Source organism: Pocillopora damicornis, chromosome 4 (assembly GCF_964200805.1).
Source record: "Pocillopora damicornis chromosome 4, jaPocDami1.2, whole genome shotgun sequence".
In the NCBI taxonomy this organism is placed as follows: domain Eukaryota; kingdom Metazoa; phylum Cnidaria; class Anthozoa; order Scleractinia; family Pocilloporidae; genus Pocillopora; species Pocillopora damicornis.
In genome coordinates this window covers 14,261,113-14,276,112 of record NC_142673.1, presented here as the reverse complement: position 1 = coordinate 14,276,112, position 15,000 = coordinate 14,261,113, and the positions used below count along the sequence as shown (strand labels likewise).

The 15,000-nt window shown below is 38.1% G+C and overlaps 2 protein-coding genes and 1 long non-coding RNA gene across 15 annotated transcripts in view; 1 reads left to right on the top strand and 2 right to left on the bottom strand.

The window, feature by feature from the left end:
* Positions 1 to 698, bottom strand: part of LOC149046917 (uncharacterized) — a 4,380-nt gene extending 3,682 nt beyond the window's left edge. The window contains exon 1 of the mRNA XM_089204353.1: positions 1 to 698. This exon is cut by the window's left edge and continues 571 nt beyond it. Within this exon, the coding sequence (XP_089060479.1) occupies positions 1 to 493 (493 nt within the window). The 5' untranslated portion in view covers positions 494 to 698.
* The window catches only part of LOC113670998 (uncharacterized), a 33,028-nt gene that overhangs the window by 10,598 nt on the left and 7,430 nt on the right, over positions 1 to 15,000 (bottom strand). For 2 of the 13 annotated variants that reach the window (XR_016185942.1, XR_016185946.1), the window contains 7 exons: positions 14,991 to 15,000; positions 14,784 to 14,876; positions 14,188 to 14,361; positions 13,680 to 13,777; positions 13,311 to 13,441; positions 12,609 to 12,687; positions 3,099 to 3,214 (listed from right to left, as the gene is read on the bottom strand). The exon at positions 14,991 to 15,000 is cut by the window's right edge and continues 83 nt beyond it. Coding sequence is in view for 4 of the 13 variants with exons in the window: in XM_089204333.1 (XP_089060459.1) it covers positions 13,333 to 13,441; positions 13,680 to 13,777; positions 14,188 to 14,361; positions 14,784 to 14,876; positions 14,991 to 15,000 (484 nt within the window). In the remaining 9 variants the exon portion in view is untranslated. Of the gene's footprint in view, positions 1 to 1,116; positions 1,959 to 2,598; positions 2,668 to 3,098; positions 3,215 to 8,423; positions 9,742 to 11,300; positions 12,955 to 13,310; positions 13,442 to 13,679; positions 13,778 to 14,187; positions 14,362 to 14,783; positions 14,877 to 14,990 lie in introns of those variants that run through there. The other 11 variants (XM_089204333.1, XM_089204335.1, XM_089204334.1 and 8 more) reach the window with 9 other exon arrangements.
* LOC113670994 (uncharacterized) lies at positions 2,840 to 4,035 on the top strand. The gene is made up of 3 exons (XR_016185974.1): positions 2,840 to 2,914; positions 3,186 to 3,329; positions 3,934 to 4,035. It is a non-coding gene; the product is annotated as an uncharacterized LOC113670994 (long non-coding RNA).

Here is a 15,000-nt window from a genome sequence, read left to right as displayed (position 1 = left end):
TCCAAATGAGTGGATTTACTCGTGGCGTTCTAAGCCCCTCGATGTTCGCAGGCTTAGGATATTGATTCACCTTTGCTTGGGTCTTTTCGTCTGGAATTTTGTCTCTGAGGAGACTATTCACAATGTTAGCCAGTTCCTCATCCACAGCGCTCCCAGTTTTCTCACTCAGATCGAGATCCTGAGCTATATCATGAAGAGCACTAGTGCTCTTTGATTTGTTGTTTCCCGCCTCGCGGGCTTTGGTCAATTCGCTGACCTTTGTATCGAGAGAAACAATTGATTCTCTGTCAGCATCTCCGTGCTCCAGTTCGCCCTCTTCGTAGTCGAGGTCCTCGTCTTCGAGGTTAACGGGCTCGCTCAGCTGATCCATTCGTCGGTTCATTGCTTTCATTTCTTGGACTACCGACTGGACCATGCTGGCCAAAGCGTTCATCGTTGGCGTCTCGCCGGACTCGTTGGGGACGTCGCGAGATGCTCCTTCAAGTTCTGTCATGTTTCGAGTTCTAACCTCGTTAGAGCTACGTATTTGTGATGTAAGACCAACTACGTTGGTTCTTAAAGGTTCAAGTGATCTAACTACGTTAGATTCAGCTTTTTCCAGTTGTTTTCTTCTTATTTTTTAGAAATCGACTTGCTTGATGCAACGCACGTGTGCAATGACTTGACGCATGCGCTGTGCTATCTCATGGGCTCTCCATGCCTCCGATCATGTGATAGAACCAAACTTGTGTCGCGCCTATGTTCTGATCGGTTCAACTTTCACCATTCGGCAAAATTTGACATCCTTCCCTCTGATTTAACCTCTCAATCCATTGGTGGCATTTAATTCATGGTCAATATTCTGAAGTCTTAGAGCACGACAAGAAAACGAAATCTTGACTCGATTATCTCTCTCCTAAATTAGACCTCTACAGAATTAACATCTCTTCCACAGCCTCAGCAGTTAAAAAGAAACAGCTACTAGTGACCTTGACAATAAAAAAGTTTAAATACGGAAAAAGTAGATCGTTTTTACACTTTCCTTTCCATTCGTGACCTAGCTTTGAGCCCACGTTAAGCCATTCACTTGGCCAATCAGCGCATGCTCAAAACTGAGATTCTTAACTAACTGCCCTCCTGTCTTAATGGAGTTGCAAATTCAAAATTCCTTGTCAATGCAAGACTTATATGAAAGGAAAAAACCTTCAAAAAATGGGTCAAATTATACACTTAGGGCCGGTTATTAACACGAGGTCTAACGCAAACCGCGGTTTTACGCAAGCAGTGGGCCTTACGTATTCTCTATAAGGGTTGTTTTCGTTAAATAAAAGTCTCTCCACTGCTAGTTTTCGGTCCTCTTGACACTGTTCACAAAAATAAATATTCAAAGAAAAGTTTAAACAACCAGCTCTTAAAGTTTTAACATCCGAACAGGACGCGAGTGGAAGGTGGGGGTGGGGGTGGGGCTTTTGCCATGGAACTGCAATCTTGCAATTGGCCGGTGGAAGATGCCCTGAACAACACATAAGAACCTCTCTAAACCATTGCCGTCCTGTTGGCGGAGTATTTGTCTTTGTCTACAATCAGAAAGTCTTTGCGTTCTGTCTTCCTACACAATTTTATAAAGAGCCAATTATTAAGAAAAACTCGCACTTATTGGGAATCTTAAATAAATGAGCCCCCAATGGCCTTTAACATAGAAACAGAAATGTGTTAACCATTTCTGTACTTCCGTGTAAATGTTCAAAAACCGGTTGTTCGAAGATCGGATATCACTATCCACTCGATAAGTCTCTATCCGTTGGATAACGCTATACGTTTTGCCATCACTTATCTGTTGGGTGGTGATTTATCAGTTAAATTTTATACAACTGGGCTCTGAAAGTTTCCTTTTCCACGCAAAGCCTCAACGGTCAGCGGTCACAAATAAAAAGGATGGCGCGCAAATCGTGCCAGTGAGCCATAGTCGATGCAGCAGTCTGATCGAAAAGAATTAAAAAAATAATAATAATTTTTTGGATATGGCTATGTGCGCAGTTCCTATATTCATTGAAAAACTTATTGGAATCTATATTAGCAGATTCTCCTGAAGGGACTTCTAACATTTGTTCCATCTTCTTGCTTGCAATGCAAGTTTGTGACGACAGGCCGAATAAAGCGAACCGATGCAATCCTGAGATTTTCGACACGCAATTTAAAACTGTACTAGTTTAAACCTTACTTTAATTCGCTAAAATTCCTTTATTTCTTCCCCAAAGCTGTCAAAGAAACGCCTAAAACACTTTGTTCAATCATACGGCCTTCGCCGCCCCATTAGGAAGTTGAAAGTTTCCGAGGCTTGCAAACGGCCCTTAACATCCTAAGGTTCTTGCATCCAAATCTTTACAAATATTCAACAAGAATTTTTGACTTCGAGCTATTTAATGGGTGGTCAGGCGTTTCCAGATCCTGAGCTGGTTTTAAAAGCTTTCGGAAAAACTGTCGAAGGTATGTAAATCAATAACTTTGCCCTTTCAAGTATAGTTATCAGAGGCGATGGGAAGTTTACGGCAACTATATTTAGACTTGTCATCCTGTGAGATTTAAGCTATAGTCATTAAGCTTAAATGGTGTTCAAACCTTCAATGTTGATATCCTTGTCCCTATTATTAGAAATCTCACTTCCTTCGTCAATCTTTTTAGTTCGTCCTTATGAAGTAATTATAGCAAAGAGACCTGTGAGTGCACTGCCTCCCTGCGTCGTCAACGAAGGTATGAGAAATACCTACGTTTTGAGTGGTTTCCACAGCTAGTAAGCTTATTTATAATGGTGTGTGAATAAGCAAAGTAATGTCTATATTATCTAACGCTGTTTCTCTTCAGGCCTTCAAGATCACGGCTTTCATCTCTTTTTTATCGACGCAGAGGAGTACAACAGGGCAGTACAATTCTCAGTGTAAGTTTTTGTTTGTTTTTGTATGTTTTTTTTTTTACCGACAGAATGAATGATCACATTTGTATTTGTCAGTGATCATCAATATGTTGTTCAGGGAATAGCGTTTTCTTGGATCGATATCCAAATATTCTGATTATGCTTTGGAGATTACTGCAAGCAAAGAATGAAAGCGATAAAAACTTACGATAATCATTTGCTAGATCACTGCCCTTTAAGTCCACTTCGTGCTGACACGTCTCTTAATACTTGCAATACTTGTTTTGTTTTGCAGATCGACCTCCATTGTCGACGGCATTTGCGCTATAACGGGAGACGGAGAGTGTGTTATTGTATGTCAGCAGTATGATCTACAAGTGGCATACCTCCCGAACCCAAATGGCTACGCCTGTAATCTCTTCAGTGATCTGTGTACTCGGTAAGAGTAATGATGTCAAACTCGTTACCAGAACTTCTTACTGTCTGAAAGTTCGAGAGAACCCTGGAATTTGAGTGGGGGTTCGGGGGAGGGGGGGAGAGGGGAAGAGATCTTTGTTTCTGTTATGATACCCAAACCCTAGGCCTGATCGTGATTACGGGATAAGAAACCTTCACAGGAATTCATTTTGTGATGTATCGATGGATACGACTTCTTTCTTCACTAATAGCAAGAGGGTCATTCATCAACCTCCTAAAAGGGTTTGGTGTAAACCATTTTCTAGAAGTAAGACACATGACATTGTAAAGTCAACTCATTTTAGACACAATCGCATGCTACTTATCAGTTTCGGTAAAAAAAAATAATAAAAAAAATTCAGATGCTCTTTAAAGAACCAAGTCGCTGAATTGCGTTCGACGTGAGGTCATATTGCATGATATTTTTGGAGATTCAAATCATTGAAGTAATGCATAATGGCAGCCATACGAGCCTCTGTCGTGATCTCAACATAAATTCTTCAACAGTGTCATAACCATGATACTACAACACATTTTTTACTGCCCAACTTAATAATAATGCTTTTAGTTGTATCTGCTTCACATAGACTTGGCGACAGACTCCAGAAGTTTGTTTATTTTCAACCGTCATAGTATGTCCAGGTCTGCCTGGACATACAATCAAGAAAAGGCCGCCACTTTTTCAGGTGAGATAACACAGGGGTTTGAACTAATTTGTTAGACATGAACTAGAGGTAGTGTTTGATCACTTAAGGAAACACAAATATTGATGCAAAGAAGATTTGTAAGCGTTCGGAAAACTTGTCGCTCTCTCTCTGAAATATTTTGACTTTTTACATAGTTGTTTGAGGGCCGCAGTGAAATAATGGTTTTTACGGCTGAAGGTCAAAGTTTTGGCCGCTTTACGTCTAATGGTTAATTTCACACCGTAGCGATTAAAAGAAAAATTTTTTACGATTAGCTTTTTTTAACGCCTTACGGCTAATTTTATTCGCCGTTCTATGGCCAACGGTCAACCCACTTGAGACTCTCTTGTTTGACATCTTACTAGCGAGACGGCTATGTCAAAAATGACATTAACAAGTGGACGGGCTCAATTCGCCAAGTTGACAGGTACAGTTATCGTTATCTTATGAACATTCTCAAAAGAGCTGTACCTTGTGACCCTTTCACCCCATCAGCAGTTAGGCGAATTATCATCACGATTTCACGGGACAAGTTTGGCATGGGGGGTTATCTTAATATGACATTAAATCCCCAGACTAAATTTATAAGGAAATCTATAGCAGCTGAAAGGGTAAATTGTTAAGGAGTTTGGGAGTTCAACCTTTTGTAACCTAACATAACCTGTTAATTAGCCTTAATTGTTTCTTTCTCTTTCAGGTTTCCCTGGTGAGACTAAACTTAATTAAATTTGAATTATTCTCAAGGGTGGGGTTGGGACAATATTCCATTGTAAGTGTATGTCAGATAATTGGTGCATGCAATGGAAAAATTAAAGCAATATCAAAGTAAGAAAAATGTTAGAAAATTAATCCTAAAGATGCATGCCATTAATTAGAATGCATTGTAAACACATGTATTTAGTTATTGTTTCAAATCAAAGTTGCCTGAAATGGACTTGAATATCAAGCTGGAAAACTGATTCTTCTTCATTTGAAAACTGACTTATACTTCTTGAGTATTTCTATAAGTACATTTTAGATCAATGCATTCTAAGAGAAATTCTACTCTAAGCTTTATTGTAAGGTATTGCTGGATTCATGTCTTTTATGAATACTAGGCATATTCTATTACAGCCTTTTGTTTCTATTTGGACTCAATTCTGTTTGGTGGCATAAATCTGTTTTACATATTGGCAGATCAATTTTAATTGAATAGTCACCTTGCATAATGAACCAATATTCTCTGGTTTTCTGGTGAAATTTTCAATCAGAATTAGCCTCAATTTCCAATCAAATTTTTCCATATATGGCTAAGTGCAGTGCTAGGACAAGAAATTTTTCATACCAATATTGCATGTATTGTGGTTTCTTCACAGTGAGGTGTGTGTTTTATTCATGCTACATATACTGAAAATGGAGCCGCCAAGACAATAAAAAAGAAATTCTAACAGTATTTACAGGGGCCAACCTCACATCCAAGATCTCTTGCCATCTGAAGCAAGCAAGGGAGAGTGGGTGGGATGGAGAGAGACCCTGGGAAAGAGATTGTTGAAGAACTGTAGCCCAGGCTCAATATGTTCAGGCACAGCCTAGGAGCCTGAGTCAAGTACATCAAGTAGGGGCTCACCTGTAAATGTTCCCTGTGTAAAATTTAATTCCTAAATCAGCCAACAGCCCCATAGAAACTCATGTGACACTTAATTGCCCTAATGCAAATCATTAAATTGCTTCACCAAACTATTGGGCATATTGCTTGAAATCATCAAGTTCTTTTAACAGGTGCCTCTCTTTTAACCTTAAAAGGTTACCACACACCACTGCTGGATTATTTTTGCCAGTATCTTTTTTAATTTGATAAAATTAAAGTTAATACCTGAAATTTCCTTTTCCTGTGATATAAAGTCAAAATCTTTTTTTATTGAGAAAAGTTGTTTTCATGAAAAAGTGGAAAATTAATCAGGATGGCATAATCACCATATGCAGTCTGCTGGCCGCAAAGGCCTGTGTACAATGATTCAAGCATGGTGGATCATTGCATGGGTTTCAACATATGAGAATTCATACATTTTATGCTTGTAGAATGCACAAATTTACCCCTCCTAAAATAAAGCTTTGATCTTGAAATAGTTTAAGGTCATTAAACCTGACACAATTGTGATAGATCTGTTTTTCTTTTTAATCCACATGTTGTGTCCCCTATTGTGTAAAACAACTGGTTCATGGTCTAAGCTGTGCTTGTCTTGAGGTACGAGTTGAAAGGAGATCATTCAAGAAGCTAAAGTTGCTCTGGCCCATGCCTCAAGCATCTCTCTCCTCCTTTCCAAACTTCCCTCATACACTCATTACTGAATCTATGCAGGCACTTGATTTGATTATTATTGATATTTCTTGAAAAGAGCAAAACATTTTCACTCATGACTGAAGGAATAATTGAAAAGTCACTCAAAACTGAATCCTATGATTGAGACTGAAAAATCTTTAGCTAGCAACAAAAATTAAACCTGGTAAATGTCATTCTGGTAATGTCAACACTGATGTTGCATGAAGACTTATGTAATGAGTAGTGATGTAAACTGTCACAAGCTTAACTCCCAAGATCTGGTTGTCCATTCTCCCCTCCAGCTGCCATACATTTCCTTGTAAGTAAGTTATGAAAACTTGGTGTTTGATCAAGGTAACAACTTCTACCTGATAAGTTTGAATATTATCATGACCTGTTTCTTGGGTAATGTTTAGATATTTCAGGGAGAAGTTACATGTCAATCACTTTTGGGAGTTAGAGGGTTAACAGAAGCTTGTATACAGAGAAAACCAGTTGCCCTTCAGCAGCTATTTCATCAATAAGATGATCCCAATTTGTCACTTGCCTGCTCTTTCATTTGTACCCAATGACACTCAGTTTACTAACACACAAACAACTAAAACATTGTGTGTATCACTTTCAAGTTCACTGAAAATGGGGGGAGATTTCTGCATATCATTCTAAAACAAAGCCGTAATCCCATAATAAAAGCAATGTACTGTTCTCTTAATCCAAGAACTGTATGCATAATGACCGTATGAGAACTGTATGCATAATGAAGTATGGGGCTGTTAGGAAATTTTGCCGAAAAATGGCTATAAAGACCACACGATAATTGAACAAAATGTAAACCGTGCGAAAGTTCAAAAATTTATTTTAATTATTTCGGATATTGAAAAACAAAAAGCAATACTCGACGATTAGAAAGCCTGTGTTGTAAACTCAGCTCCAGTTAACATGTTTCCCTCGGTAAGAATACTAAATATGTGAATTTCCCGCCCAGTTAAAAAATATGTGCATATAACATATCAGAGAGATCCGATCGAATTTCGTGTTTGCTTCGTAACTTAAGGAAGCAGAAATAAATCGAAACCAAAAAGAGTATCATGCAGTATTTGGGTAAGTAACCTTACCTCCGACTGGCCGCATGGAGCCACACGTGGTTTCCCCGTCAGAGTTTTTCAGCCACTTTGATGTAACTTTTTCCATCCAAACATCATCAAACTAAAAGCCAACATGTGCTGAAAGACAAGTGATGCTAAAGGTGCCGTTGGGGCAGCTTAGGCAGCTTACTCCATCACTAACTAGAGCGGTCGATTTGTTTACGCCACCATATTGAATCTGCTTTTTCCAGTTAGTTCCCAGTGTTTTGCGTCTGACATGGCAAAACGCTTGAGGTCACGTTCCGCGTGTAGTAGCAAGCGTTCAGTACAAGTTCAATTAAGCAGTACCGATATTGAATACTGAGATTTAAGATACTTAGATCGTGTATTGATCAAGAGAGGATATTCCTGCCTCTCTAAATCGTGCCATTCCTGAATTTTTCAATGATAAAGAGGAAAACTATTGTCAGGGATGCTCAAAAGAACGACTGTCTATGCAGAAATCTAAGGGCACCACGAAAGGTCTCCCGATTGGTTAAGGTAAAACAAACCACGTTGTATTTCAAGGACCAAAAACAATTACTGCTTCTGCTAGTTTACCTGTTTCGGTTCATCGCCTACGAGACTGTGTTTTAGCTATAGAGACAATGCCCTTCTGAAGAGAAACTTACTTGTTATCTCGAGTTGACTAATACCCCATTCACACCAGCAAAACATGTTTTGTTAAACTGGTTTTCATTGAATGAAAATTATAAACAGAGAACTGAAAAACTTGATTTTCCATTGGATTCAAGTACTAGCTAACTTGCATTTCCAATGTGCTACATTCAAGTCAAAAATATTCGGATAAATAGTTTCTATGAAGAAAAAAAAAATTAAACTGTGTTTAACAAAACAACTTTTAAACATGTTTAAGCTTTGGTGTGAATGGGGCATAAGTCCTACAAGATTTAAGGTTCGAATTGGGAGAGTGAGTTCCTTAAAACAATGAGCAAAACGATGGCCATTGCAATACTTCATTTGTACATCTTGAGTTTCGACAGGAATACATTAATATGTACATGATTGCCTGTTTGTTTGTTCCTGTTATTCGACCCTGATAGAATTCCAAACTAGCTGACTTGCACAGGCACAGTTAAAAATGATAAGAATCAGCCGGTATCAATAAAGCATCAGGGGATTTTGTTCTTCATGAAAATCTAAAAAAATGGGGCTAATGATTACAATCTGTCAATTTGTTTTACCTGCAAATCCAAAGGTTACGAAACATGCCGTTGCTTCCAATATTTTGCATAAAAAAGTCTTGAAATACACATTTTAAGCCTATGATAAGCGATGACGTGAATTCTCTAAAAACTTATGGTATCTCAACAATCGATTAAATGGTTTACTAATATAGAATTTGTTGTGTTATCTCTCCGTTTTAGACCAACGAGATGTTGAGGCCCAAGAAGATGAGCGTGTTTTTATAAACGTTCATTAGATGGCCCGTCGAAACCTTCACACTAACTTTGCCGCCCGCCGATTGACTGAAACAAAGAGAAAGCAGCTAACCATATGGATAATTAAGAAAGTGTAAAAGGTTGTGGTATACAAACAATCGATTAATGGTTTAATAATCGAAAGTTCTTCGCGTTCTCTCATTGTTTTAGCTCCACATCTTGTCGAGGCCAATGCAGGTCGGTGGACTCCGTAATTGAACACTGGATCTCTTAGATACATTTGGACGAACTGAAGTCTGGTTTTTTTCTAGAAGTTTCTGACTGGAAACATATTAGATGAACGTGGGACGTATATTACAAAGACACTCAGGGTCTTTAAAAGGATGGAGTCAAGGGGTTATCACATACTCAAGTGTTTTTGCCATTTTTTTTTCTACTCGTGATTACCTATCTATATGCATATCACGCTCACTGAAAGAATTTAGAGGCCTGCGCGTGTACAATCCACAGTACTTCACACGACGATTTGGGCTGAATAATTCACAGCACGACGAGCTGCAGTGACTCCTCTCTAGTAATTTGTAATTAGTCATTAACTGATGTTTTTTTCAAAATAAATCAAAGAAAGCAGAGCCGCTTTATCGATGGAACTCTAGGTACAGTCTGAAAAGTGGAAAAGGAGAACACCAAATAAACTGTTCTCAGTAACTCCTTCACATGTCCGTGGAAATAAGTGAGGTACTATTCACTCTTATTTGAATAATATAAAGTTCTTTTCACAGCAAATATCCTCCAGGAATTGGTGTCTACTTTCTGGATGATTCCTTTGTGAGAATTATTAGCATGTTTTAGTATGAAAATCCGACGTCCTTCTCCACAATTGCTGTTGAAAGTAAAGGAAGTCAATATCTATTTGCAAAGAAGATTTGTTCCATCATCAACCGTCGGTAATGGGCGTCCCCTCTCTCAACCCAGAACATTGCTTAAAACCTCCCTGGGATTAAGACATTCCACGTAGCTCATTTGAAGATGCTAAAAACATCAAATGAATGAACTATTCAGACTCTTGGATCTAAAGAATTGTTGGCGAAAACTCTCCCTTGCTTTGGTACTGCTAATATTGTTATCCTTAAGGAAAAATGTAAATGATTTACATTTAATAAATTATAATCTCAACAAGACACAGGTGTGACCTCTGCACGTTTCAAGTAAAGAGCAAGACCACGTTATTAGCCCTTAAGGTATTGGCAGAAAGTTTTGACGTATAAGTTCTAGAAAATTTCCACTCAGTTTTTTAATCTAAGCTAAGTTTTACAAGTTCTACAAAAGGTACTTCAGTAGCCAGCTCTTGAAAAATCTTGAAAACAAAGCACGATCAATGCAAGGTTAAATTAATCGGTGGCTGAAAACTATCATATCAAGAACGAGGTATTAAATTTTTAGCAGGCTTTATCTTAAACCTTAGCTTGTTACCAAGGGTAAATTGGAAAAATTTTAACATGCAAAAAAATCTAAAAATAGAAAAAAATTCTGCTAAACTGAAAAATGTATGATTAAACGTTTCCTAAAATGTTCGAACTAGAATTAAAGTCAAGCACAGGAGCGGAAAGGACAAGGGAATTTAGATTGGCTTCGCTCTAGTATCAGAGTACTTTTCAGAGAGATTACTCTCCTGTGGAATGTAATGGAATGGAACCTTTTCCAGTAAGAATAAAATTTGGTCTCAGAAATGTGATAAGGAGCCAGTATCGTCTGTCGTTGTCACATCATTGTGATGACAATGAAGATGCTTTTTTCCGAAATCAAAGGGGCCACGCCAATTGGAATCCCAGATTAACATCTCGAAGTTGCTTAACGTCTCTATTGAACAAGCCGTGAAAAGGACCACAAGAGAAAACTGGTTTCGAGGCATTGATTGAAGAAAAATTCAACAATGCTACTCTAGAGCAACAAGATTGCCAATTGGAGGAATATAATGGAACGTTTGCAGACTCATGTGGTGCGTGGTTTCATTATGAGACACACTGAGGAGAGAGCACGAAGTACATATTAAATTTTCTTGGCTAAGTCACCCGGTTGGCTCGCTGAATCTTTCCTGCAGAACATACACCAAGGAGAGAGTTCCCGTTACAAGACCCTTTGATATCGTATAGAGAAGTTGAACAAGCTATTGTGCAATATATCGATCACACAATCCTCCTCGCCATTCACGATACGCAGTCTATTTTTCAAGTTTTAGGTTTTAAAAAAGTCCATTAATGGCTACTAAGGCGGGAGTCTAACGTAGTCATAGTTTTCATAAAATTATAAAATTCTTCCCTCTTTGAAAGCACTGTCTTCTAGCGCAGCAAAAAGCGATACAATACAACGCAATAGCCATAATCCACGTCCCATAATCCGTCCTTACCTTGATGAATCAAGAAGACCAAAAACTAACAAAGATTGAAATTATAATAATAATAATATTTAATACTTATATTGCGCTTTTTCTATAAAAATACTCAAAAGCGCATTACAATATTATTAAAAACTAAATTAAAACCAGTAAAATTACTCGGTAAAATTACAATATTACAATATTAACATTACAATATTAAAAAAATAAAAATAATAAAAATAAAAAAAAATAAAAATAAATAATCTAACTGAAAGCTTTTTTAAATAAATATGTTTTAACAGAGCGTTTAAAAGAGTCGATTGATGTTTCCTGTCTTATTGGCAGAGGAAGACTGTTCCATAAAAAGGGGGCAGCCATCGATAACGCGCGATCTCCCATGGTCTTCTTCGTTCTTAGCTGAGGTCTTTCTAACAATATACCATTATTGTTACGGCGTAGTTGGTAACGTGAGACCGGTAAGACAGAGACAAGATCCTTAAGATAGCTAGGCGCAACACCGTGAAGAATCTTAAATGTAACAAGGAGAATCTTAAAATCTACGCGCAAGCGCACTGGTAGCCAGTGGAGTTCTCTTAGCAAAGGAGTAACGTGACAATACTTAGGTGCACAGTAAACCAATCGAGCACTGGCATTTATGACTCTTTGAAGTTTCTTAATTAGATACTCAGGAGCACCGTACAATAAACCATTACAGTAGTCAAGCCTGCTTGTGATGAACGCGTGAACAAGCCTCACGGTGGACTCACGAGACAAATACTTCCTAATGTGCCGGATATTGTACAAATAATAAAACGCGCTAGCGCAAGTCTTAGTCACATGAGTCGACATGTCCAGATGAGAATCGAACCAGGTGCCCAAATTGCGCACTGAAGAAACAGGCGATACCTCAGCTTGGCCGATCTTGATCTTGTCAACGGACACCTTTGATAACTGTCGTTCCGTGCCAATGATCAGGAACTCAGTTTTATCCTCATTTAGCATTAACTTATCATCTCTCATCCAAGCGCGAACGTCACGAATACAGTTCTCAATCGCAATCACAGCATCAGCCTCGCTGGTCTTATCAACGGGATTAAACGATATATATAGCTGTGTATCGTCCGCGTAGGTGTGAACGGATGGCAGATGAGATTTCATGATATCAAACAGCGAACTCGCGTAGATGGTAAATAAGAGGGGGCCCAAACAAGAACCTTGTGGGACCCCGCAAGACAGATTAAATTTATCAGAAAGTATAAAGTACTGTTAATCAAAAGACACTACACAACCATTAATAAAAACTAAGGTAAGTATGACGTCAAACTTTGAAAAACCTTCAGCCATAATCCTCTGTATGCATGATATTCTCCTACCTTGACGCCCAAATAAATTCCTCGTAAAACATAAACGTAGTCTGACAAGGATTAACTCCACAAATTCTTCCATTCTAGCCTAATAGTTGAAACAGAAAGATCTACAATTCAAAGTGTGTGAAACGAAATTAAGGGCGTGATCTTTGCAAGGCCATTGAGCCAACTGTTACACTAAATACAATTCTCAACGAGTTTAAAGTTTTGTGTTCTCTGAACAAAAATGCACCGTAACTTTATGGTTATTGTGATAAGTGTCCGAGTGGTCGACTGACTCTACTTCTTCAGCTGGACATTGAAGAACTTGAAAATGAGACGATGGTTGGCAGGGTTGATTTTCAACATCCCACTTAAAAAAAAAAAAAAAAAAAAAAAAAAGAGATAGGCAGAAAAAGGATTCAGTGCAGAGACAACCACTTCAAAACTGACTTACAATCTAAATAAGACTTGGGAAATACTTTCTCCCTCCCAATCCAGTGAAATCGTCCCAAACGGAGCATTAATTTTTTTTATAGTACATCTACAATAACCGCTGTCATGACGAAACAAACACATGTAAACGGGCCTGCGTCTTTCAATAGGATGACAAGCGCAAGAACAGGAATGCTCAAAACCGTTTGTTAAATGTAAGGTCAGAACAGTTTGCAATCGTTCTCCCTGTGTTACACTTGTCACAAAACTCTTTTAATCCTGTGATGTCCTTACCTCTGGTATTGTTGATAAACTTTTACGGTTGGAAAAAGAAAACCACTAGGGATCCCACCAGAGCTAAAATTCCGGTCGTCAATGCAAACACATGTCGTACATATATGGTAACGGCATCGTTTGAGCTTGTTCTTAATCGAAAATAGGGAAAAAAGACTAACAATTATTCACTACTTAACGCTTTCATTCCATTTCAAAATCTGGCAAAAAAAGCCACGTCATACTGATAAAAAATAAAAAAAAAAGCAACTCATGATTACATTTGTATTCGAGTTTTCACCAAAGAAGCTGTCGTATGTAGCCATCATAGATGTATTAATTTGATGTTTTAGTTCTCAACAAGACAACATCACACTGAATTTCGCTTACCTTTCGTCTGGGTAAAATTCCTGTATACCAATTAAAATTAAACCGCTTGAAACTCTGGCGATCACATCGATAATGGCAAACACTGATCCACTGTTTTCCTGAAAGGAAATTGCTTCATCATGTTATTGAGCTCACAGACGAAAAAATAACTGCTAACATACTCAATTTACTGTCGATAGCAATCCTCTCTATGGTTGGTTTCGACAGCTCTCGCCTCTCAACCGATCACAAGCAAAACTGACACCGATTTCACATTGTTCAACGTTTTACCCTGTTTCAGGCAGTCTGCTCTTTTAAGTTACGTTCTCATTAGCTGCTTGCATATATTCCTTTTCTCTGGTAAGCCATTGTGATCACTTCTTTTTTTTTGTGCGACATTCAATCAAATTGCGACCTTATTTCAAATGCTTACTTACTGATCAACCGATTGGATGTTGCTGGTTGTATCAACCACCCTTCACGAGTTTAATTGTTTTAAAGTATATCGCAATTTGTTTTTAACGCTAACCTTACTATCCCCGATCAGCTCAATGATGAAGACAAGTGCCATGACATGCATAATGGACAAACCGCTCCCTATTATGACCACTGGTGCATAAGTTGACTGTTTGATGGAGATGGTTTGGAAATAGCTCCAAACAGCACCACCAATCACTAACAAACCCGCCAAAAGGTAAGTCCACTAGATGTGGAAATCAAGGAAAGTTTGCGGGTTAGTAAGACTCATTTAACAAAACAAGGCTTTTGCTAGTTCTGCTGAAAGAAAGAGACAAAGAAGAGAAAATCTCTCTGTAACAAACGTCTTACACACTGCTTGGATGAGCAATGTCAAGTGAAGACTATCTTGTTTGTAAATAGGATAGGAGGGTTGGCGAGTTCTAAGCTTGCTAGCTAGTCTAGTTAACTTTATCAAAGCTATAAAAAGATCCCTTGATTCATTGGTCCTTGTAAAGTTAAAAAAAAAAAAAACACCCACAAACGAATAAGCCGTTAGCAAATTTTGAACAGTCAAGGCGTTTTAGACAACACAAAAATAAATAAAATACGCTTCTGACTTGCCAGCCACAAAAGCTGTTAGTCTAGGATTCAAAATTGCAGTCCTACCTTACTCCCAATTTTGTTGTTTAGTTTGTTAGATGTTGAACTCGCTAGAGAGCCACTGATCAAGAGTATGAGTGGAAAATAGGCGGTAGATTCCTAATGCACAATAACAATAAAAACGTGATAATGTTACGATTATATTTTCAATATGAAACCAAAAGTACAAATCACGTTGAAAAACAAGGTAAAGAAAAAAAGAGTAATTCATACCTTAGGAAAT